This window comes from Grampus griseus (assembly GCF_964374135.1).
Source record: "Grampus griseus genome assembly, chromosome: 2".
Taxonomy (NCBI): domain Eukaryota; kingdom Metazoa; phylum Chordata; class Mammalia; order Artiodactyla; family Delphinidae; genus Grampus; species Grampus griseus.
In genome coordinates this window covers 172,256,535-172,282,589 of record NC_139018.1, presented here as the reverse complement: position 1 = coordinate 172,282,589, position 26,055 = coordinate 172,256,535, and the positions used below count along the sequence as shown (strand labels likewise).

General features: G+C 39.8%; 1 protein-coding gene across 1 annotated transcript in view; it reads right to left on the bottom strand.

The window, feature by feature from the left end:
- Positions 1-22,044, bottom strand: part of STAM (signal transducing adaptor molecule) — a 68,450-nt gene extending 46,406 nt beyond the window's left edge. The window contains exons 1-2 of the mRNA XM_082649027.1: positions 21,853-22,044; positions 5,683-5,767 (exon numbers count right to left, since the gene is read on the bottom strand). Coding sequence (XP_082505153.1) covers positions 5,683-5,767; positions 21,853-21,892 — 125 coding nt within the window. The 5' untranslated portion in view covers positions 21,893-22,044. The remainder of the gene's footprint in view (positions 1-5,682; positions 5,768-21,852) is intronic.
- Between the last annotated feature and the right edge of the window lie 4,011 nt (positions 22,045-26,055).

Sequence of the window (26,055 nt, the reverse complement as noted above, 5' to 3'; positions counted from 1 at the left end):
CGTGTGGCTCAAAGAACAGTACATTTTTTTTAAAGAGGAAGAATTAAAGAGGGTTTTTCGAAATACTGCTGGAACCATGTTTCTGGGTCACAGTTCTCTGACCAAATGAAATTTCACAATAATTGGCTCTTCATTTCCCCTTAAAAATTGAGAATATTTCCCAAACAACCATAACTCCAAAACAGATGACTCGAAAAAAAGAAAGGAAGGGAGGGAGGGAGGGAAGAAGGAAGGAAGGAATTCTTTAAAAGGGCCCAAAAGGATTTTTAAATATTATTTTCTTAGGGAAGAAAGACTTTAATATAAGTTACTTTATGCACTAAATAATTCTACAATATATTGCTGGTTACAAATCATTTTGTTTAAAAAAGAATCTTACTGAAATAAAAATGCTTTTCTTAAAGTTCCCTCAACTGTCCCTAAATCTGTCCTCTTAAATAGATCTGTACATTTTGTAAAATTACAGATTAATACCATATGGCAATGTTTTTTTTAAAAAAAAAAACCTAGCCTGTTGCCTAGTATACAAGTAACCTGATGAACTGCATTCCCGTCCATAACGTGCCTCTACTTCAACCTGCCCTATCTACATTTGCCTCAGGAAAACTCATGTCCCCTTTTCCCTCTCACACCAATGACATGTCTCAGTCTTTTCTAAAGCGCACCAGGTACCTAGAATACTTCACTGACAACCTACAATACTGGTTCAATATTCTCACGCTACCATCAGCAACCCATACTAAACATATATATCTAGATTCCTAGACAACATAAACCAGATTTCCATGTTTTCCATATAACTAATTATGAAATAATTTTAAAAATTAAAACCAAACAGTAAGTGGTTACCAGGTTCTGGGGAAGGGGGAAGTGGTAAGTTGTTTAACAGGCAGAGCTCACTTGGGGATATGATGAAAAATCTGGAGATGGACAGTGGTGATGATCCCACAACAATGTGACTGTGCTGAATGCCACAAACTTGGGTCAAAGAAAATGTTTTCACGTATAATAATGCACTTGCCTTTATAATAATACAGTCATAAAATATTTTTATTACTTTTTTATGGAGAAAGGGAACCAGGAAGACAAAAGTGCTGACGGCCCATGAAAGTCAAAATGTGGCCCTGATGCTTATTTCCTACTATGAAATCATCAAGGTACAGCAAGAAAGTGAAAATAATGAAAATACAACTGGATATGAATGTAAAACATTATTTTTAAAGAGAAATCACACACATAAGCAAATTTTGTGGGTTTGATTTTTTTTAAACCCTAGTAATATTAGAATGGCATCTCAATTATTACACAATCCTTTTCAAACAATTCTTTATTAATAAGGGCTAAAAAGAGATATCACATTTCCATAAACAAACAAATAAATGCTTGGAAATTAACTTAATGAGAATTTAAAGGAACTAGAGAGCAAGTATTAAGGAAGAAAAAATAAGTGAAAAAGAAAAAAGGAAAAGAAGGGAAGAGGAAAGGAAAAAATATTGATTAAAAACAAACAGAGGGCTTCCCTGGTGGCTCAGTGGTTGGAAGTCCGCCTGCCGATGCAGGGGACGCGGGTTCGTGCCCCGGTCAGGGAGGATCCCACATGCCGTGGAGCGGCTGGGCCCGTGAGCCATGGCCGCTGAGCCTGCGCTCTGCGGCGGGAGAGGCCACAGCAGTGAGGGGCCCGCATACCGCAAAAAAAAAAAAAACAGAACTACCTCTCATTATTTAAATTAGCAAAGCTGAAAACACTTCCTAAGTAAATTCATAGATTTAGCATAATGTCAATTTGAATCTCCAAAGTATAATGAAATACTAAGGAAAAATACTGAGAGAGAATATCTTGTCTAAAGTAAATTTGAAAAAATTAAAGAATGAGGATTATCTAAACCTACTGATACTAGATAACAACAAAAAGCAAATAGAAAACAATTACTTAAAGCTATAAATTAGTACATTTTAAGTACACAAGGACAACATGGATGGAACCTTGAAGGCATTATGCTAAGTGAAATCAGTCAGACAGAGAAAGACAAATACTATATGATCTCACTTATATATGGAATCTAATAAAATCAAACTCACAGAAACAGAGAACACACTGGTGGTTGTCAGATGGGCAGAGGGGTGGGCAAAATGAATAAAATGGGTCAAAAGGTACAAACTTCCAGTTATAAGTAAGTTCTGAGGCTGTAATGTACAGCCTCAGTACAGTTACAATACTTTGTTGCACATTTGAAAGTTGCTGAGACAGTAGATCTGAACAGTTCTCATCACAGGAGAAGACAGGAAAAAAATAACAGATTATCATTTCTAGTATAATAATGTTAACATGAAGAAAAACAAATTGATCTCTTTAAATCTCCATGACACATCATACAGGATTTTTAGGTGGGTTACAACTTTATTTTTTAACTAGAAAAATATGGACTATTTCTAGTAATGAAAGGGAGTTTGTCCTTTCATTTCAAGCAATTAATCAAATTATTATAAAAAGTATCTACAAAATGAAGACTACCAGACTAAAGATAAAAAGAAAACTGATGGAGTGAAAAGAGAGAGGAGGGACTTTGCAGCTGGAATGCTAGATAAAAGTTTTATCTCCAAAATACACAGGGATGGAGCTAGGTCGATACCTAGTCCTCAACAGACAAACTGTCACAAAATATCATTTTAATCAAAAAGAGGCAGGTTTGACATAAATACACTACTATGTGTAAAACTGATAGCTAGTGGGAACCTGCAGTATAGCACAGGAAGCTCAGGTCGGTGCTTTGTGATGACCTAGATGGGCAGGATGGGAGGGGATATATGTATACATATAGCTGATTCACTTCATTGTACAGCAGAAACTAACACAACATTGTAAAGCCATTAAAAAAAAAAAAAAACAAAGAGGCAGAGGTGTACCCACTTAACCATGCACCAGATACTATTATAAACACTTTATATATATTAACTAATCTAACACTCACAACAAGCCCCCTATAAAAAGATACTATTTTTATTCTCTTGTAGCAAACTAGAAAAGAAAGTTACTATTTACCCACCAGTGACACAGCTAAGCAGTCAGAGCCAGGATCTGAACCCAGGCAATCTCACTCCAAAGGCCATGCTCTCAGCCACTAAGCGATTTGCTTTCCTCCTCACAACAAAAATTCATAGACCTTTCATCCTACAAATCTAAGTCTACTAGATGTATATAAATTACTATTATACAAGGCAAAACACAAATAAGATTGGTTTTGATAGAGTGTTTTGAGGATTCAGGTTTTCGATAATGATTTTCAGTACTAGGGATAAGGAAGGCCTTTGTGGAAGAAATAATATCCATAGTGGGTCTGGAAGGATATGAGACACAGAGATAGGAGATGGGAGAAGAGAATATTCGCCACTGAAGGAACACAATGACCAAAAGCATTACAATAAAGCAGAAAAGCACTGGCAGTTCAAATATTTGAGTTGAAAAGATCAGTAACTACAAAAGAAGTAAATGAAAAATAAATGATTCAGAGGCCTAAGGAGGTTACTAGACTTAACTCAGTATGGAAGACAGGGGAGTAACATGGTCAGAGTTGTCATATGGCCACCGGCTATAAGAACTGGACAGAAAAGAGATGGAAACAGAAGGAAACGCCAGAAGGTTAATTCACTAGGCTAGGCGTGGTTAAGGATGGCTCAAGTAAAGTGGGGCCAATAGACGTAGAGAAGAAGGAACAGACACATAACACACAGTAACTACTCAAACATCAACTAAATTAAGGAACTAACCAGGCTGGAAAGGATGCAAAGACAACAAAGGGGATGGTCAAGGCCACAATCTTCGGAACCTGCCAGAGGGAGCACATTACGTACTAAAAAGGGCTTGAGTGACGGGGTGGAAAGGACTTAAACACAAACTGCCCCACCTGGTTTGACCAATGTTCAAGAACTTAACTAAGGAGACTCTATGACATCAATATCGTGAGAGATATTATGGAGGCGTGCTGACAGAATTTAGTAAAAAGCTAAATGCAGAGGAGAGTCTGAGGCTTTAGGTGTGAATGAAAGAATAACCTTGTCATTAACAGAGACAGGGGACAAAGGAGGGAATGTAGGTTTAAAGCAAAAGGAGACATGAGTTCAGGATTCTAGATGTGAGGCCACGGCTTATGTAGTGTGATGTTCAGAAATTATGCTGCAACCCCAATATTAGTGCTTGAGTTAGGGATTCAGAGCTAAAACTACAGATGTCACATAAAGAAATTTGAAAGCTGGGAAATTTCAAAAGAAAAAGTATCAGGTAAAAAAATGGATCAAAGAAAGTTTAAGGAACTATCTCTATTTAGAAGGGAAGGAAGAAGAGCCAGAGAAGGCACCATCAGAGAGTTAAAATTACCACCAGAAGAATCAAGCAGAATCCAGCAGTGCTCCCAAACATTCTTCACATGAAAGTACGTAAATAAAACAATATTTGTGTGGCACAAAGGGGTAAATGTGGCTACTAATAACTGGACGTTATTAGCCCAGGAATGAAGGAAACCATTACTCTGTACATCAGTAAATCCCTTTGAGGCACTGATGAGAAAGCCCTGTAGTACCAAAAAGTCTGTATGCCAGAAAGTTTACAATTCTATTTCCCTAAAACTGTCTCTCTTTCAACAGTCACTGATTAGTTGGGTCGAATGGGCACATGTGACAGAGAAGAAAAGAACACAGAAATAACCAAAAAACTTGGTAATTGAGAAATCACTGATGACTTTAAAAATCAGTGGGAATGAAAACAACCTAAATATCCATCAATAGATGAATGGATGAAGAAGATTTGGGGAATACACACACACACACACACACACACATATATAATATTCCATTGGATATATATATCCATTGTGTGTGTGTACACACACACACACACATATATATATATAATATTCCATTGGATATATATATCCATTGTGTGTGTGTACACACACACACACACACAATGGAACACCACTCAGCCATAAAAAAGAATGAAATAACACCATTTGCGGCAGCATGGATGGACCTAGAGATTATCATACTAAGCGAAGTCAGAAAGAGAAAGACAAATATCATACGATATCACTTATATGTGGAATCTAAAATACAACACTAATTAACATATCTATGAAACAGAAACAGACTCACAGACATAGAGCACAGACTTGAGGTTGCCAAGGGTGGGTGGGGGGAGGGAAGGACTAGGAGTTAGGGATGAGCAGATGTAAACTATTACATAGAGAATGGATAAGCAACAAGGTCCTCCTGTAGAACACAGGGAACTATAGTCAATACCCTGTGATAAACCACAGTGGCAAAGAATATGAAAAAGAATATATGTATAACTGAATCACTTTGCTGTACAGCAAGAATTAACACAACATTGTAAATCAACTATACTTCAATAAAATTTTTTTAAAAAATCAGTGGGAAAAGTTAGATTTCAGAAGGCAATTATGGACAAGGGAGAATAATTAAAGTATCAACATTGTTACCAGTCATGTTGTCCCTCCTGGTTACAGGGAGTAACCTAAATGGGATGATTCCTCAAATCTCACTAGCAAAAACATTCTCTTTTTAAACTAAATTGTGATTGTAGTATGCTTTACCTTCTAACTCTTGTTTCATTCATGTTAATAAACAGGAAGAATAAATAAAAATCCTTTGAAACTTTGCAACACTTACCCAGTGCGAGACTGACCGACTTTATCACAAATATCCAAAATGAGGCCCCAATCCTCAGCAGTATTCATCTCACTGGTTGCTTTCTCTGTATATTATAAAAAGAAATCGCAGACACATTATTTTTAAAAATCTTTACAAGGTAAATGATCGCATTCAAATTACCAAACTGTAGTATAATCAAATATCAACAAATCACAATAGTTGTCAACACCTGGTTAATGAAATATTTAACTCCATCTTTAAAAGGAGGTAGGGCACCCTTATTACCTATCATAATTATTTTCCCCATTTATACTTCATTTGTTTGTTACTTAGTATGAAAAAAAAATAGGCCACTGATTTTTTGTTATAAAAATACACCCGCAGGCGCACACACACACGCATGCGCACAAATCTATCCCTTTCTGCACACAGAAAGACTAAAATAAGGAATATTTTCATTCAAATAATTCTTAGCTTTACTTGCCAGCAAAAGAGCATGACTAGGCACAGATCTCTAACAAAATGTTTCAGGTAATTAAATTAATTAACTATCTAGTTTTGCTGATTCTGTTGTTGCGGGGGTGGGGGAGCAGTGCTGAGCAAAAGAAAACCAAGCTTTAACTGAATATTTTCCCTTAAATAAAAACTTGACAAGTTGAAAACAACAACAGAGGTATGGCAGATTGAACCAAATCACCTAATTTAGATCCCTTTCTTAATTACAATAAAGGGACTTTTTTCTTCTTTAACACAAACACACAAGGATAAGGCAAACATGAGAAGCAATAACAGCAACAATATCTCAAAAGCTATAGGACAACATTGATACATGGTAAACTACTTAGAAGACCCAAGAACGGTGAATCCTGTATTGGCAGTAAGAAAAAAAAGCTTAAGAACCAGCTCGGTGCTTTGGGACAACCTAGAGGGGTGGGATAGGGAGGGTGGGAGGGAGGCTCAAGATGGAGGGGATATGGGGATATATGTATGCATATGGCTGATTCACTCTAACACAGTATTGTAAAGCAATTATACTCCAGTAAAGATCTATTAAATAAATAAATATTAAAAAATAAAAAAAGAACCAGTCTGTTGAATCCTCAGAAAATTCAAGTACTCATAGCAGAAAGAATGTCTGCAATTGAGAATGAAGAAGAAAAAGAGGACCTCCAAGTTAGCAAAATCGGTTAATGCTGTTTGAAATGTAGGTAGTCCCTACTTTGCTTCCTTACAGGCTCTAGCAATCACCTCTCCCCCTCGGAGCAAATGTGTGATGGTTTACTTTCTGCAGGTAAAGCAAATTTCTTTTCTAGACAAGGAGATACCAGGTATAGTTGAGACTTAGGCACCAAAAATAAGCAATTACTTCCATTTTCCAGTCCAGCATGTAAGGAGCTTGGAAGTATTCACTTCATCCTAACAAGTAAAACAGTAAACAAAGTGAAAAGTCAACAACTCTTCTTAGATGCCTCAGAAGTGAGGTCACAGGGCAAACTGCTGCCCCCAAAATGAGACAAACAGATAGGTGGATACACAGAATCACAACTTAACAGAGCAGAAGCCCCTGAGCAGAAACATCTCCAGGAACCAGTACCAGGGCACAAAAATCTAAACTGAAACTGACAAACTACCAAAGGAGAAGTGTGCACAAGTCGGAGACTTAAAACTCCAGAGAAGCCTAGGCTTTGGGGAGCCCCTACACTTTATTTATTTATTTATTTTGCGGTACGCGGGCCTCTCACCGCTGCGGCCTCTCCCGCTGCGGAGCACAGGCTCCGGACGCGCAGGCCCAGCGGCCATGGCTCACGGGCGCAGCCGCTCTGAGGCACGTGGGACCCTCCCAGACCGGGGCATGAACCCGTGTCCCCTGCACCGGCAGGCGGACTCTCAACCACTGCGCCACCAGGGGAGCTCCCCCCACACTTTTGTGAGCTTTTTTTTTAAAAAATAAATTTATTTATTTTTGGCTGCATTGGGTCTTCGTTGCTGCGCGCGGGCTTTCTCTAGTTGCCACGAGCAGGGGCTACTCTTCGTTGCTGCGCATGGGCTTCTCATTGTGGTGGCCTCTCTTGTTGCGGAGCAAGGCCCCTAGGCGTGCAGGCTTCAGTAGTTGTGGCACACAGGCTCAGTAGTTGTGGTGCACGGGCTTAGGTGCTCCACAGCATGTGGGATCTTCCCGGTGCAGGGCTCAAACCCTTGTCCCCTACACTGGCAGGCAGATTCTTAACCACTGCACTACCAGGGAAGCCCTTTTGTGAGTTCTACTTCCATGGGTTCTCCCAAGTTCTCAAGGTGAATATCACAGAAAATTTCTCCTATTTTTTCCAGCAGGGGGAGAGAAACTGATAATTTTGAAATACACCAGAGTATTCTCTTCTTAACAAGGCCTACTCTCAAGAGAAATAATTTTACCAGCCCCTAACTAACTAGAGTTTTATCAGAGATTAACCCACCTGGGGGAAGGGAAATCCCAACGCTAGCCTGCTCTAGCCTTCTACGTGGGAAAAGGGGAATATCCAACTCCAGCCCACTGTAGCCATCCCGTCCCAACTTAAGGGAGAGCAGCACACGAAAATTCACTCCCCGGGGCAGAGGCTCACTGAGCCCTAATCACAGGACTATCAGTACCTGATCCTCACACCACTAAAGGCTGGTGTCCCTTCATCTAGTACATCGTCTCCAGCTTCCAGCAAGCCACATTCTGTAATGCAAAGACCACCGTTGGAAGAGACCAGACTAGCATCAGAACCAGACTCAGACATGACAAGGATGTTGGAATTATCAGACCAGAAATTTTAAAGACTATGATTAATATGCTAATAAGAACTCTAATGGAAAAGGGAGGTAACACGCAAGAACAGATGGACAATGTAAGCAGAGATATGGAAATTCTAAAAAAGAATCAAAAAGAAATACTGGAGAAACGAATGTCTTTGATGGGCTCATCAGCAGTCTGGACACGACTGAGGCAAGAATCTCTGAGCCTGAGGATATGTCAATAGAAATTTCCAAAACTGAAAAGCAAAGAGAAAAAATGACTGGCAGGGGGGAAAAAACTGCAACAGATTATCCAAGAATGTGGGATACTATAAAAGCTGTAACAAAGGCATAATTGGAATACCAGAGAAGAAGGAGAAAAAGAAATGGAAGAAATATTTGAAGCAAGTATGACTCAGAATTTCCCCAAATTAATGTCAGACACCAAACCACAGGTCCAGGAAGCTCCAGGAACACCAAGCACAATACCTGTCAAACAAACCAACCTCTACACCTAGGCATATCACATTCAAACTGCAGAAAATCAAAGATAAAGAAAAAATTAAGAAGAAGCCAGCAGGAAAAAACACCTTTCCTATTCAGAAGTAAACATAATGGTTACACCTGACATCTCAGAAACTATGCAAACAAGGAGAGAATGGAATCAAACAGTGTGGAGAGAATGGAATCAAACACTGTGGAGAGAAAATAACCACCAACCTAGGATTATACACCCTGTGAAATTATTCACAAGGAAAGGAGAAATAAAGACTTTTTCATACTAAGAAACATTGAGGGAACCCGTTGATAGCAGACTGGCTTTGCAAGAAATGTTTTAAAAAGTTCTCCAAGGAGAGGATACAGGAGACATGTATACACGTGTGTGTGTACGTATTTGTGTGTGTGTGTGTGTGTGTGTGTGTGTGTGTGTGTGTGCAGGCGTGTGTATAAGTGAAATGAATCACAGCAAGGACACCAGGAACAAAAGAGAGAAATTAGGAATAGTTTGCTACTAGAAGGTGAGTTGTACTACCAGTGAAGCGGTACAATGTTATTTGCAAGTGCACTTGGACTAGTTGTAAATGTATATTGTAAATTCTGAAAGTAGGAAAAAAAGGATAACTGATATGCTAAAAAAAGAGAGAAAATGGAATCATATAAAATGCTCAGTTAAAACCACAAAAGGCAGGGGGAAAGTGTAAGAAACAGGAACAAAGAACAAGGGCTACAACTAGAAAATTGTAACAGATATGGTAGATATTAGTTCAACAATATCAATAATCACTTTAAATGTTAATGGTCTAAATACAGACAGAGATTGTCAGAGTGATCAAAAGATGAAATCCAATTATATGTCATCTACAAGAACCCACTTTAAATATAAAGATACATATAGATTAAAAATAAAGGGATGGAGAAAGATATACCATGCTAACACTAATCACGAGGAAGTGGGAGTAGCTGTATTTCTGACAGAGCCAACCCTGGAGCAAGGAAAATTATCAGGGACAGAGGCATTACATAATAGTAAAGGGATCAATTTTCAGAGAAGACAACAATCCTTAACATGCATGTGCCTAACTACAGACTGTCAAGATAACTGAAATAAAAAGTAATGGCACTGCAAAGAGAAACAGATGAAGCCACTATTATAGCTGGAGACTTCAACACCTCTTTGTCAGAAATGGACAGTTCCAGTAGACAGAAAATCAGTTTAAGGACACAGTTGAACTCAACAACACCATCAATCAACTAGATATAATTAACATCTGTAGACTATTGCATCCAACAACAGCAGAATACATTCTGCTCAAGCTCACCTGGAACGTAACAAAACAGACCATATTCTGGGCCATAAAACACACCATAACAAATTTTAAAAACTAGAAATCATACAATGTCTGCTAACAGGCTACAATGGAATTAAACTAGAAATCATTAACAAAAAGAGCTGGGAAATCCCCAAATATGTGAAGATTAAATAACACACACTTGTAAATAGTACACAGGTCAAAAACCGGAGAAATATTAAAATATTATGAATTAAACAAAAATGAAAGTACAACCTATCAAAATTTGTGGGAGGCATTTGATATCAATGCTTAGTGGGAAATCTGAATTTATACATCAGAAAAGAGAATCTAAAATCTCTAACATAAACTTCCCCCTTAGGAAACTAGAAGAGGAAATTAAATCCAAAGTAAGCAAAAGGAAAAAATTTAGAGCAGAAATCAATGAAATTGAAAACAGAAAAGAGAGAAAAATCAGTACAATCAAAAATTGGTTGTTTGGAAAGATCAACGAAATTGATAGACAGGGTAACCAAAAAAAGAATGAGAGAGAAAACACAAATTATTAACATCAGAAATGAAAGAGGGGACCTCACTACAGATTTCATGGACATAAAAAGGCTATTAAATGAATACTACTATGGGTGAAGAGCCATGAAAGAATCATGGGAGCCTCCAATCTACAGCCAGTCAGTCAGAAGCACAGGTAACCTCCTGGACTGGCACCTGAAGTGGGGAGTGAAGGCAGTCTTGTACGACTGAGCCCTTAACCTGTGGAATCTGATATTCTCCCTAGGTAGATAGATAGTGTCAGAATTGAGCTAAATATTGGGATATCTAGTCAGTGTTCACTGAAAACTGAAAAACTTCTTGGTGGTGTTGAATAAAAGCACACAGTAATTAACAACAACTCTATGCCCACAAATTTGATAACCTAGGAAAAAATGGGCCAAGTCCTCAAAAAACACATTTGCCAAATCACAAATAAGAAAAGACAGACAATCCGTATAGGCCTATATCCATTAAAGAAACTGAACGAGTAATCAGTAACCTTCCAAAATAGAAAGCACCAGGCATAGATAGGTTAATGGTGCATTCTACCAAACATTTAAGGAAGAAATTATACCAATTCTCTACGATCTCATCTAGAAGACAGAAGCGAAGAAATACTTCGTAACTCATTCTATGAGGACAGTATTACCCTAGTACTAAAACCAAAGACATTAGTGGAAAAGAAAACTACAGTCCAATATCTCTCATGAAAATATCAATAGATGCAAAAATCCTCAACAAAATATTAGCAAATCCAACGCAGAAGAAAGCAACTTAGAACAAACAAGAGCCTATGTAAGAGGGAAAAAAACTTCAAAAAGAAGTAACTGTTATCTTCTGAAACAAAAACTACACCAAAGCAGAAGGCAACCTGTCTTGACTGGAGCACTGTAATGCCAAGAACAGATATGTTAAAAGACAGCACCTCCAAGATCTTCACTAATATTTACATGTTTTTTAACCTGAGATGGTTTGGGGGTAGAAAGCCTGATCCCTACCAAGATTCTTACCTATAATGATAGGTCTTGGTGATGAGATAACGAAATTCCTGATCCCCTATTCCCCTCAATGCCCTGCTACCTCGTTCAACAGGCAACACTTACTTCCCCATTTTGACTTATTACTGAGAGCTGGAGGTCAGTCATAGCCAGTTTAAAAGCAGAAAATACAAACAGCCAACTCTGTCCAAATTCTTTGTAGGTTTGCAATACCTGAGCCATATCATGGTCCCAACGGCTATAGCAACACCTACCCGTTAAGTCACTGCCATGGAGAACTATCCATAGAATAAATAATAAGGTGGCAGTGGGTGATAACCAATGGGTAGTGGCAGATAGGGTACCTATGTCCAATTACCCTACCATTTTCTAAAAGCAGATTATTCACACAAATTAATTCCTGTTAAGAATTAACACAAATGTCCAAAACATCTGAGATCATGGTAAGGTGACTTATTTGCAGGAAATTACAAAAGCTGGACAGATATTCAACAAAATGGAATAAGTTTCTAGTCTAGGCCAGACCCTATCTGAAGTAGCTCAGACTCTAAAAACGGAAAATGAAACCAACAGATAGAGACCTGAATATATATAGAAAAAATATCACACACAAAAAATACAAAGCCTAAAGCAAATTGAAAAAATGGTAAACACCTGGGAGGAGAGAGAATGAGTATCAGGAAAGGATTCTTAATATATTTAGAAACTAAGACAGAGGAGAACAGGATTAAAAATAAACTCTTATTTCTATTTAAGTGAATACAGTAAAGTTATGAAAACAGAAGAGAAATATAAAGAAGAATGTAGGCTGGCTGAAATAGAGACTACTTTGTGAAAGGCAGGAAGCACTCTAAGACCCAAAATACAAAATGAGGCATCTGTATTAATTCAAGAAACACCAGAAAGCCTAGAAAATCTTGAGCAAGGAAACAATCTGATCAGAGCTGGACTTTTAAGAAAAAATGAATCTGTTGCCAAAAAGGAAGAGGGAAAAGAAGAAAATATAATGAGAAACTTAACATTACTCTGGAAACTAAATGGTTTACTTTGAAAGCAAATGTTTAAATGCTGTTTAATTTGTTCTTGCTGGCAGGTATGCCAAGAGGGTAACTGAGTCAAACTGACCTGTTCAAGCTTCCATAATTGTAAATCCCTTGAAAATAACAATTTCTATTTTGGGTAATTCTTTCAATGTTCATGCTTTCAGCCTAAATGCTCAATAAATAAGAAATCTAATCATGTAACTGCAATGTGAATCCATAAACGTCATAGAAACATGGACCTTTAATAGCATCTACTTCAATGGTTTTCAAATTTCACTTTTCAATGCAGAAACCCTCTACAATGTAATTCTGATGCTGACTACACAGAGTTAGCACACACTTCACAGGTTGAGGGCACAGAACTCCCCAAGTCTCCCCTCACTTCAGACACAGAAACAAGCTCCAGGGTTTCCAGCCACATGCACTTCTGACCAACTGGCTACAAATTCAGGAGTTTCCACTATCCCCTCAGGTTCGATAATTCACAGAACTCAGAAAAGCACTTATAATTACAGTTTTATTATAAAAGATACAAATGACAACCAGCCAATGAAGAGAGACGCATGGGACTAGGTCTGGGAGGCTCTCAAATGCAAAGCTTCTGTGCCCTCGGGACTCACCATCCTCCTGGCACATCAGTGTGTATCACCAACCAGGAAGCTCAACAGAGGTTCAGTGTCCAGAGTTTTTATTGGGGTTTCATTATGAAGGTATAGTTGATTGAATGATTGGCCACCTCCTAGAACTCAATCTCCAGGCCTCCTCCCCCTTTCTGGAGGTCTAGCTGATATCGTGTGACTCAAAGTCCCAGCCATCTTTATCAAAAGGTTAGTCTTTTTGGAGCCACCAGCCCCCATGCTGAGTCATCTCTGTAGCATAAACCAAGGTATTGTCCCAGGAACCCACCATGAGTTAGAAAGACACTCCTATCACTCAGGAAATTCCAATGATTTACAGGTTCCCTTCCAGAAAACAGGGACAAAGATTAGTAAAATTCTTTATTATTCAACAATCTCTTTTATATAAAATATTTGTCTTAAAGGAAACCAATATATGAAGTAAATTCAAGTGGAATTGCTCTAATTTAGGAATCCCAGAGCCCTATCCCATAAACTCCCAATACCTCTGAAGCCCAAGAAGACTGAGTGAGTCATCCTGAACAATATCCTCCAGTCTAACACTTACAGTCCACAGATTCAGCATCCACAGGTCAAAAATAGTCAGAAAAAAAATTCCAAAAAGTTCCAAAAAGCAAAACTTGAATTTTCTGTGTGTGGGCAACTATTCACATAGCGTTTACATTGTATTTACAATTATTTATATAACATTTACATTTTATTAGGGATTACAAGTATTCTAGAGATGATTTAAAGTATATGGGAGGGGTGGGGACTTCCCTGGTGGCGCAGTGGCTAAGAATCCACCTGCCAATGCAGGGGACATGGGTTCGAGCCCTGGTCCAGGAAGATCCCACGTCGCGGAGCAAATAAGCCCGTGTGCCACAACTACTGAGCCTGCGCTCGAGAGCCCGTGAGCCACAACTACTGAGCCCGCGAGCCACAACTACTGAAGCCTGCATGCCTAGAGCTTGTGCTCCACAACAAGAGAAGCCACCACAATGAGAAGCCCGTGCTCCGCAATGAAGAGTAGCCCCCGCTCACCACAACTATAGAAAGCCCACACACAGCAACGAAGACGCAACGCAGCCAAAAATAAAAAATTTAAAAAATTTAAAAAGTATATGAGAGGGGAATTCCCTGGCAGCCCAGCGGTTAGGACTCCGTGCTTCTGCTGCAGGGGCCGCGAGTTTGATCCCTGGTTGGGGAACTAAGATCCCACATGCTGCGACACAGCCTAAATAAATAAATTAATTAAATAAAGTTAAAAAAAATAAAAGTATATTTGAGGATGTACGTAGGTTATATGAAAACATTATGCCATTTTATATAAGGGACTTGAACATCTGCAGTTTTGGTGTCTACGGGAGTCCTGCAGATATTGAGGGATGACTGTACTTCATCTTAGAAAAAGGAAAGCAAGTTATCACTTTGATCTGGTAGTGCGCTTAATTCATCATCCTCACTGACTGGTAGCCAAGCAGATTTTTTAAAAGCTTAGTGCATTCTTTAAAAAGAACACACTTAAATCTTAAAACCTATCACTCTGTTTAAAAATAGTTAAGCTTATTAAAACTTAACTTATTAAAAAGTAAATAGTTAACTAGAAATGACAAGCTTATGTCTGTTAAAATACAAATTGTCTATTATCATAACTAAGGATGATCTGAATTAAGGCAAACCCAGGAGTGTCTGGTACGGTCATTAACAGATACTATGCTAAACATTCTCCTATGCACAAGCAGGATCAGGATCTGACTCAGACTTATATACACAGATCAGAAATGCAACCCATTTCAGAACGCTAGAACTGTTCACATTATTTATTGATGCTGCCTCAAGATCAAGAGCTATAGCAGTTCTTCTACACTGTAAAACAACAAATACTTTTTAAATCAGAAAAGTATAAACTACCAGCAGCAGTTCAACATGGCTTTGTGAATAGCAAATGAATTCAAAACTATTTATTTTCTAAGACAAAAACACGGTATGTGGGAAAATAACACACACTTGCTTCTAAAGAATTCGAAGCTTCATAATAATCTCATTTTATCCTCAGATTATCCTTTTCCTTCTACCCAAAAAGAGGAGATTGAGAAATTTGCCTAGCAGTACCCAGAAAAATCACACACTGAGTCTCATTTGAATTTCAGTAGTCTTCTCAATGGATTGAAGCACTTTTTTCTGATAAGCAGCTACTTTTGATTTTCTCAAAATTTATGACTGCCAAAGATTTGGGGAGGTAAGAAATGCTGAGAGGATGACTGCCCATCACATTCAGGCTACAGGAAAAAGACTGTCATTCAATCAGTTTGGAGACATGAAAGTTCATCAAAAATGGCCAATGGAAAAAGCAAGTCTTAAAGAAATTACCCTCTTTTTGAGATCGGAATCAATTTTTCAAAAACGTTTGTTTCACCAAATATCCCTACCCCTCCTGACCACGGGAAATTCCATTGGGAGAGCAATCTGAAGCTCTCCTAACCAGAAAGGGAAGTAGGTGTCAAAGGAACAGCATGAAAGCATCTCAGAAAAGAGCACAACATAGAAACGAAAATCTAGACGCATTAGAAAGAAGAGCTTACAGGAGAAGTAAAATAGGTACAGAAGAAACAATGAGCACAAAATTTCTTAACCCAGTGGATATCAGACCTTTAACAGACCTGTATTCTAGATTTTTACATTTTTCTCCTGAGGATGTTTTTACAGTAACTGATTCCAGCCCTTAGAATCTGAGTAGCCTCTAAAGGTTCCGAACGTACTACATGGCAGGTACTGGGCTAAGTGCTTTCCGTGCATCATCTCCTCAAAACAACCTTAATGGGGACTAATGAAGAGAAAGGTATGGCAGCTCAGAGGATCCACAGATGAAAAAGCCGTGGTGTAAGACCAACAAGGAAATATGCCTTGAGGAAAAGAGTGGAGACTGAAGAGGTAAAAAAAGGAGCCACATGCTACAAGGTCTTATATGCTATGTTGAAAAGTTCAAATTCCTGTGAAAAGCTGTAGATTCACTGAACTATTTTAATCAGAGGAGCCATATGATTACATTTACATTTTAGAAATATCACTGTCACCTGGAGAATGACTGGGGACAGACTGGAGGCAGGGATAACAGAGCTACCGGACTCTCCTAAGAGAGCAAGCTAAACTTGCTGGGCAGTGGCGATGAGAACAGAAAGGATGGGAGGCCTGAACGGACGGACAGATGAATGGACTCAAGAGCTATCAGGAAGAGAAGCACACAGACTATGGCAGCACCAGAATCCTGGAGGGCAAGTTCAGGGTGGCTGGGACACAGCAGACAGTATATATTTGCCATGGGGATGTAGAAAATTACAACTACAGAATTTAAGAATGACTCCCAGGTTCTTGACACATCTGACTAAGTAAACTGAAGTACCAGTCATGAGAACAGAGGAAAAGCAAACTTGAGAAGAGAAATTTGAATATGAGTTTGAACATGCTGAATTGGAATATTCAACTCCAATAAAGAGTTAGAACGTCCTGTGCTTTTTAAGTGTTCCTCATAGCAACTCCTTGAGGTAGATATTTTTATCCCTATTCACACAAGTGGAAGGAAAACTCAGAGGGGTTCTGTACTTGCCTATGTCCATATTTTGCCCACTTACTAAGAGCAAATGCTGCACCTGCAATTTAAACCCAAAGCCCAAGCAAGGTTTTTCCATCACACTAAACTGCAGAAGAAGAATGTGACATTGACATTTACGAAGATGAAACTGGTTGTGGTTTGATATTGACTGGGCTAGCAACACAGACTAAAAACATGTCCAATTCCATAGGCTACGAGCCGGTCCAAAGTAGTGTGACTAGGAATGCAATGTAGTATAAAAACAAAGACATGATGACTTGGTAGAGGCAGGGTAATGATTCAAAGATGCCTCTTTGGTTTCAAATCAACATAACTAGAACATTATAAAATAACTGCATAATGAAGGAAGAACTAGACTGGAAAGATAAGTTCAGTTTTCTGATAGATTGATTTTTTAGGTGATACTAGAACACCAAATAGATATGCAAGACCGGAAAGATAGCAAGATATCAATAACTCATCCTCTAATAAATACTTATTGAGTGCTTACTATGTACCAGGCACTGTCCCTGAAGTACTAGGAATAGAAATGAAAAGTTCCTGTCCTTATGGAGTTTACATTCTACACAGGTGGCAATCAATCAACCAACCAATCAATCAATGTGAGGTAGCTGAGTACTATAAAGAAACAAAATGGAACAAGGACACAGAGAGGGTAAAGATGGATATTTTTTACAAAAGGTAATCAGGGAAAGCCTCTCTTAGAAACTCTTCTGAACAGAGTCTTGAATGATGTGATGGACATCAAGACCTTCACATATACCTGGGGGAAAAATAACCTAGGCAAAGAAAACAGCACAATATAGATAGAGAGGCAGGAGTGAGCTTGGCATATTCAGACCCAAGAAGCTTAGAATGAGAGAGAGTGTTTGGAGACTGTCATCATATCAGAGACATAGGAAAGGCCAGACTATGGGCCACACTAAGGAACTTGCATTTCCCTGTAAGTGGGATCGGAAGCTCCTGGAAGGTTCTGAGCAGGTAAATGACAGTACCTAAGATTTTTAAAAGATCACTGACCTTTGTAAATGAGAACTGATTGTAAGGGGCAAGAGTAGTAGCAAAGAAGCCTTCTAGAAATCTCCTGCCACAGTCTATGAAAGAGAGAACGATGGCTGGAGTAAGATAATAGTGATGTGAGACGGAGAAGTGATGAGATTCTGGATATATTTTTAAAGTAGAGCCAGAAGATCTTGCTGATAGCATGGATATGAAGCGTGAAGGAAAAAGAAGAATCAGTGATGACTCCTAGACATTAGAGATGAGTGGCAGTAAATACCAACAGTGCCATCTACTGAAACAGGCAAGAGTGAAGGAATGAGCAGGTTTGGGGAAGAAACCAAAAACTATTATCATCTCTCTATCCCATATTAAAGATAAAGAAACTGAGGCACAGAATATCTAAGCAACTAACCCAAAGAGTCACACTGCTGGGAAGCAGCAAACCTGGTAATTGAGTTCAGGCAGTGTAGCTCCAGAGTCTGAATTCTTAGTGCAAAGCTAAATTGCCTCCTAAGACTCCAAGGGGAAAAAAAGTCTCAAAAAAGAAGTTCTAGAACTGAAGATTTGGAAGTCACAAAAAGGAGAAGCCAAAAAGACTAAAAAAGAGCTAAGCAGAAAATCAGAAAAAGTTTGGTGTCCTGGAAACCAAGTGAATAAAGTACATCAAAGAGGAATGTTAAGAGATCAACAAAGAAATGAACTAGGAATTGACTGATGGGTTTGGCAAGACAAGTCACCATGGACTCTGAAATAAAAGCTTGATGGAATGAGTTATCTTCATAATTTAAGAGTTGAACTTAGCAAGAAATATAACATCCAAAATGAGATTCATGTATTCAGTAAGTGTTTACTAAATGTTTATTAGTGCCAGAGACTGGTCTACGTGTTAGGGATACAGTAGTGAACAAACCAAACAAAAATGCCTGTCCTCATGGAGCTCACATTCTAGTAACATATTTAGGCGCTTCTTCAAAGGAAAAGTGATCACCAGTATTTTATCTCTTTATATGAAATGTTATGTGGTATATATCAGTATGTAAATTTCCAATTTACCATTTCACTTTATTGATGAATAAAGCTAAAGGCAATTAATTTTGAAGTAGTAAAACTATACGCTAATGTTAAGTGATAAATATATCAAGTGAGTTAGTGGGAGTACTTTAATATCACTGACATACTCACTGACAAAGTAAGAAGAAATATTGTTAAATGTATTCTACATACTATATTCTACATGCTAGTGAAAAAGTTTAAATGGGAGTCTATTGGACTCTGTCCAAGGATGATTTGCTGGGGTCTCCGGCAGGTCTTCTTAGATAAACTTTCACGATATTTTGATACATGGATCATGAGGAGAGAATTGATCCAAACACTAAAACCTAACTTTAAGAAGTAAGCTTTTCTGGGAGTTCCCTGGCAGTCCAGTGGTTAAGACTCCACGCTTTCACTACCGAGGGTGCATGTGGGTTCAATGGGGAACTAAGATCCCGCAAGCCACACAGCAGCGTGGCCAAAAACAAACAAACAAACAAAAGCAAAAAAAAAAAACAAACAAAAAGTAAGCTTTTCTGGAGCAAAGCAATGTTCCTACACTCAAGAAGCTTACCGTCTACAGGCCCAATGGATACGTTCTCAATTCAACAAACTTTTATTAAGCACCTACTCTGTGGCAACCAATAAAAGAGTTCAGGGGCTTAATACAAGATATAACTATCTTTAATGCGAAATAATTTGGTAAAGACAAAAAGTGTTGCAGGAGTTTTGAAAAGGGTGGAGATTACAGTAGGCTAGAGCAGTGTTTCTTAACTGGAAACTATTTTGTGCCCCCAGGGGACACCTAGCTATGTCTGGAGATGTTTTAAATCATAACTGGGGTTTCGGTGGGGAGAGGTGCCACTGGCATCTAGTGGGGACAGGTCAGGGATGCTGCTAAACAGCCTACATTGCAGAGGACAGACGCCCACGATAAAAGACATTTATCTGGTCCAAACCATCTGCAGTGACGCTGATAAGAAACCCTAGGTTAGAGTAATAAGGAAATGACTCAGGTATGAGTTGGATTCTGAGTTGACTTTTAATCATAAGTAGGTGAAGAAAGGTAGAAGAAATAATACAAGCAAAAGTATAAAAGCAAGAAGGAGCCTGTGTCTGAACTGGGTGGTGTAGGTACTGGGAAAGGTGTGACATTAAGAATCCAATGGAAATGTGGGTTCAAAAGGCAACAGGATATAAAAGTGATTGGGTAATTGGAAGCTAGATTACATACGAACATGAAAACTAGATCAAGGTGCTGGAAACAGAAGAAGAAGGTGTTAAGAAATTGTTTTACTTTAAGCATTTGCCCTGGAAGTTAACGTGGTAAGTTACACATCTGCTTGAGAGCAGCAGCATGCTGCTTACTCATCGCTCTCTTATGTCACTGAGCAGTGTCCTGTAAACAGTGTGTGCTAACTGCCTATTAAATTAAATGTAATTTCCAAATTAGTTATTTATTAACTATTACTAGTCAGCTCTAAAGTTCCATCCACTGCTAAGATTCAGGACATTCATTTAAACTGGAACCGAAGAAAGCTATCATTTAGTCGCTGCCCACCATATAAAGGCACTGTAGGAGGCCCCGCTACACATACTATTCCACTGAACCACAAACAGAATGCGTCTTCCCTCTCTTTAAAGACAAGGATGTTGGGACTCAAAGGGCTCCAGTAACTTGCCCATGATTCCACTCTGAGCTAGGCAGCGGCAGGGATGGGACTGAACCTTTTTCTAGTCTTAACCCAAACCTTCAAGCTTCAGTGGCAGGCTGTAAATTAGAGTTAAAAAGAAGATTCAAACCTTTTATCATTAAGATATACAAAGACATGAAAAGCAACTCCATTAGGGTGTCCTTATTCTTCTTTACTCTAGCAATTAGGCACGGTATTTAACTTGCTTTCACTCCACACGTGTGCGCCCCAAATGCTAGGAGCATTCAAATCACCCCAAAATTCTCTCCCTGAAAACTCAAACTCCTGTAATTATTACCCTCAGACCAGGAAAACACACACACACACACACACACACACACACACACACACACACACACACACACAAACTAACCTGTTGAATTGGTATGATCAGTACCTAAAACCGATGACTCAGAAAACCAAAAATAGACCATTTCAAATTCAGAACAAATTAGCATTTTCGGATCCCAGGTCCTCTTCCACACTTAAAGTACTGAGACCTACCCAAGGAAGGCAGCCCAGTGTCTCCGGCCCCCAATGACGTCTACACTGTTGCCAAGTATTCCATCTTCATCATTCTCTCCCAAGATCTCTGACAGTCCACCCTGAACCAGAAGCTCTGTCCTCCCGCTACAGTTCTATCACAGATTTTAAAGTCCCCTAAGGAAGCCAACCTAAAACATTCCCCTAGTTCTAGATGTCTGACATGTGTCCCGGGAAACACTCTATCACAGGGCTTATCATCCTACGCTAGCGAAGACTCCCTAGCTCTCAACTCTGTCCTCCCAGAAGCACCGTCCCAGCACCAGCTCCCGCCCCAGCTGTTCCTCCGCGGCCTTCGTCACCCACCTCTCCAGCAGTTCTTTCGGAACCCACAGCCCCAGCTCAAGGCCCGTTTCCCAGGCTCTCACAGTCCCCCTTCTTTCCAAGAGGATGCGCCGAGCCCCCAACCTCCTCCAAACTCTTACAGAAAGAGCCTCAGGGAAGGGGCAGGACTCGCCCGGCCCGGGGGTCCAGACCGTCCGCCAGGTGCGGGCACAGAGGGCTCGCGGTCCGCCGGAGGTGGACAGGGGGCGGCAGAAGCACCTACCGACGTCCTGATCGAAGGGATTGGTGGCAAAGAGAGGCATCTCCACTGCGTGCTGAGGTGTCCGCAGGGACTCCCTCTCGACACCGCGGGAGTCAGGGTACGACCGAGGAAGGAAGGCTCCTCAGACAAAAACAGCGACCGAGACGGACCCCCAGGGCTCCGCGACAGCTCCTCCTCTCACCGACACCCAGCTACCGCGGCGTCGGCGGCGGCGACAGGAGCGAAGGAGCCGCGAAGGCCCCCGGCGCGGAGCCTGTCGGGAATCTGGGCGCCCTCGGCGCCGCCTGCCCAGAACCTGCCCGGAACCTGCCCCGCCCAAACCGGCCCAACTCCAGAGACCCTCCGCCCGGCCCCGCTTTGATTAGCTACACGGGAGAGTGGCCGTGATGCCTGCGCTTCCTGCTTTGGCTTTGGTCTGGAACCTCCGGAGGACGGGGTCCTCCGGGCGCGCCGAAGCCGACTAGCGAGCCCAGGCGTGAATCAGAGGCTGAGTAGAAAGAAAAGGGGTCGAGGCTGGGGAGAGGGGAGATCCCTTTCTCCCACCCGTTCCGTCGGTTGTCACAACTTTGTGGTCCCTGGGGAGGGGGAGGGAAGCCCCTTCACTGGAGGGCATCTAAGTAAAAGGGCTGTGAGTTCAATTCTCTGCCTGCGGTGACAAGGAACTTGCTCGGTGAAGTCATGTGAGCGGGGCGGCTTGGCCAGAGTCCCCACGAGGGGAGTGTCGGGCGCGCGGCGGCTGAGGCTGCGCTGGCACCTTCCCGAGAGGCCCCGAACGCCCGCTTTGGAGGCTTGGTCAAAAGCACTTCTGGCTGGGCGTTGGCACCTACTGACTGACTGTGCACTCACTAAGCGATTACGGTGATTGGCAAAGCAGTGGCACAGCGCAAGAAGGTCTACGATACCCGCCCCCCCCCCCGCCCCAAACCGAGCAAAAAGAGAAAACTGAAAAATGGAGCTACCGATTGATTAGTGATTCGTAATAACTTAAACTATTTCGTCATTTTATTTATAACTTTACAAAAATATTATATCCTGTAGAAATGTTAAGCAGCATCTTCTAAAGAATTTTGCATCCCTCTTGGAAGGAACTTAGAGCATCTTGCATGTAAATTGAAGTTATGTAAGTCTACCAAAATTAGAGCACTTCCGAATGTAGCATGTAAACGTTTACAACGTGTGGACAACAGGATTGGTATTGTGGAATATGACGAGGACTTAGAAACATCCATTAAGAATGAAGTCCCATTTCTAAAAGTGAAAAATGACGATTAGAGTAGCATTTAGATACGTGTTTCTCATTGAGACAAAGATGAAAAAGAGTCAGGGATGTGGGGAATCGTACACTCATAATGTTGGATGAAATTATTACAGTCTCCCTACAAGAAATATCTGGAAGTATGTAACACAAGCTTTTAAAACCGTGAGTACCTTTGGACCCAACAATTCTACTTTTTTCAATTCATCCTAAAGACATTCTTTAAGAACGTGAACAAATATATTCATGGCAACCTTGTTTATAATATCAGAGCATTGTTAAACACGAAAATGCCCGACATTTAGGGATTGGACACACTACTTCCCTCTTGGTGCCTCAGTTTCCTCATCGGTATGAAACAGGAGTAATAATCAGGTTGTGAGAATCAAATGGATTCACACAAACGAAGCTCTTAGGTGCCCAGCATACAGCAAGTGCTAAATAAATGTAAGTAATCGTTTTAACTAGTAGTCGTTCAGTAAATCATAGTACACACAATGTAAAAACTCCCCGGCTATTAAAGGTGATAATATAGATCTATATTTACATAGACAGACATCTAAATACATGAGTTTGTAAAAGCAGCTTACAAAACCATATGAGATTACAAAATACCCCCAACTTTTAAATTCTGACAGGAAATAGGTGAGAATATTCAGATTATCTCTGAATGGTAAGACTTGTGATATTTTGCTCTTTAGGCACTTTATATTTTCCAGATATTTTAGTGATGATTCTATATGTCTTTCAAGAGCAGAAAAAAGTTAACACAGCAATGTAAAAAATGTGGTACATTAGTGCCCCCGGTTCTTAATATTTTAAGGAGCCATTACCAAAACTTGCTTGTGTTTCATTATGATGAGTATACAGTTCTTCCAAAACATCACTCTTGGTATGTGAAGCAGAGCATTCTCTCTCAAAAACCGGTTCTTGATTACTGGGCTGACAGAAACAGGTGTCTACCTCAAGTTTCCGGGCATTAGTGTCTGGGGCACATTATCATAATCGCCATGTATCAGAGCCAAATATTTATGAAGATGCATTTGGATGTGCTTTGTGCTTCGCTGAATAATTCTGTTGCCAGCGATAAGCTAGTGATCAAATTGTTCAAGCCTTGATCATCAATATGTGAGCACTGGAAATAGTGAAGTAATAACATGACTATTAGTCTTGATAGCATTATCTATGTATTCTGACCTAGAAGAATGGTTATAGCTCTTTGGGGCTTTTATCATTAATGTGCTATAAATAATAAACATTTTAAATATTATTTAACATAAAACCAAATAGAAAAAGTGCAAGTGGTTTGTATTTTGAGGTTAGCTTTCCATTATTATCCCCTGAAACATTAAATACATGAGTTTCACTTTTAGTTTTACCATAGTTTTTTAATCGTTGTAGAGACACTTTCAAGTGTTTCTGTAATATGTGTTTATGAAATTCTATGGTTAATTTAAAAATGTTAAATCCCTTTTTTTTGTTTGTTTGACTTTGAAAATTCTTCTGTCTTTAAAAACAAGAGAGCAACATGCAAGTGGAGTTACTCCAGGAAAAAACTATAATTCTAAGGTTTAGGAAAAGAAATACCCTAAGAACGTTACTAACACTACTCTAGTTCACACTCTTATCATCCTTTGGATGAATTATTACATTCAGCTCCTACTATGTTTTTCTCCTTTCCTACTGCTATGGACTGAATCGTGTCCCCACAGAATTCATATGTTGAAGTCCTAACCCCTAACGTGATGACATTTAGAAGTGGAGCCTTTGGTAGATAATTGGGTAATTAGGTTTATATGAGGACATGAGATTGGGGCCCTCATGGTGGGATTAGTGCCATTATAAGAATAGACACCAGAGACCTTCCTTTTTCTCTTCTCTCTGCCATGTGAGGACACAATGAAAAGGCACCTGTATCTGCAAGCTAGGAAGAGAGAGCTCCCCAGAACCCAACCATGCTGGCACCCTGATCTCAGACTCCAGCCTCTAGAATGGTAAAAAATAAATAAATTTCTGTTGTTTCAGCCACCCAGTCTATGGTATTTTCTCATGGCAGCTGAGTTAATACACCTACCTGTCTCCAAACCATTCTCCACACCCCTGCTGGAATGATTTTTCTAAAACACAAATCTGATTATGTTATTCCTTTAAAATTCTCATATGGTTCTTCAGTCACTCAGTCATTTAATAAATATTTATTAACTCCTTATGTGTACGAAGTACCATACTAGATGCTGGAAATATCATAGGGATAAAAGCTCTTTTATGGAGTATAGCTTATGGGAAATACAGTCATTAAAGAAATAATTAAATTCTAATTCCTTAGCATTACATCCTTACAGAACTGGCCCCTGAAAATCTCATTCTTAAATTTTATTTATTTATTTATTTTTGGCCACACTGAGTGGCATGTGGGATCGAACCCATGCCCCCTGCAGGAAGCGCAGAGTCTTAATCACTGGACTGCCAGGGAAGTCCCTCATTTTTTTAAAGTTTTTTTTCATCCCCTCTACTTTAGTCTTTCTGATGCCCCCATACTTTCCATGTCTTCAAACAAGCAATTCGTTCTGCCTTTCCTGCTCTGATTCCATACCCTCTCTAAACCTCCACTCAATTTCAATTCCCAAAAGCCTTTCCTAACTCAGCACCTGACCTGTACTAGGCATGTAATAAGTATTTGTTAGTTGATTATTGGCCGTTTCTATCATAGCACTTAATGGTATTATATTTGTTCCAAGTGTCTTTTACTACATAAAAACCACCCAACCTTAGCGACTTAGGACAACAATAATCATTTCCTTTGCTCGCAAATCAAAAAAGTCGACAGAGCTCTGCAGGCACAGCTTGACTTTCTTCCACACAGTGTCAGCAGGGGTGGCTCAAGGCTGGGATGACTTTACACCTGGGGCTGCAGTCATTCGAAAGCTTGCACACTTACCTGTCTGGCC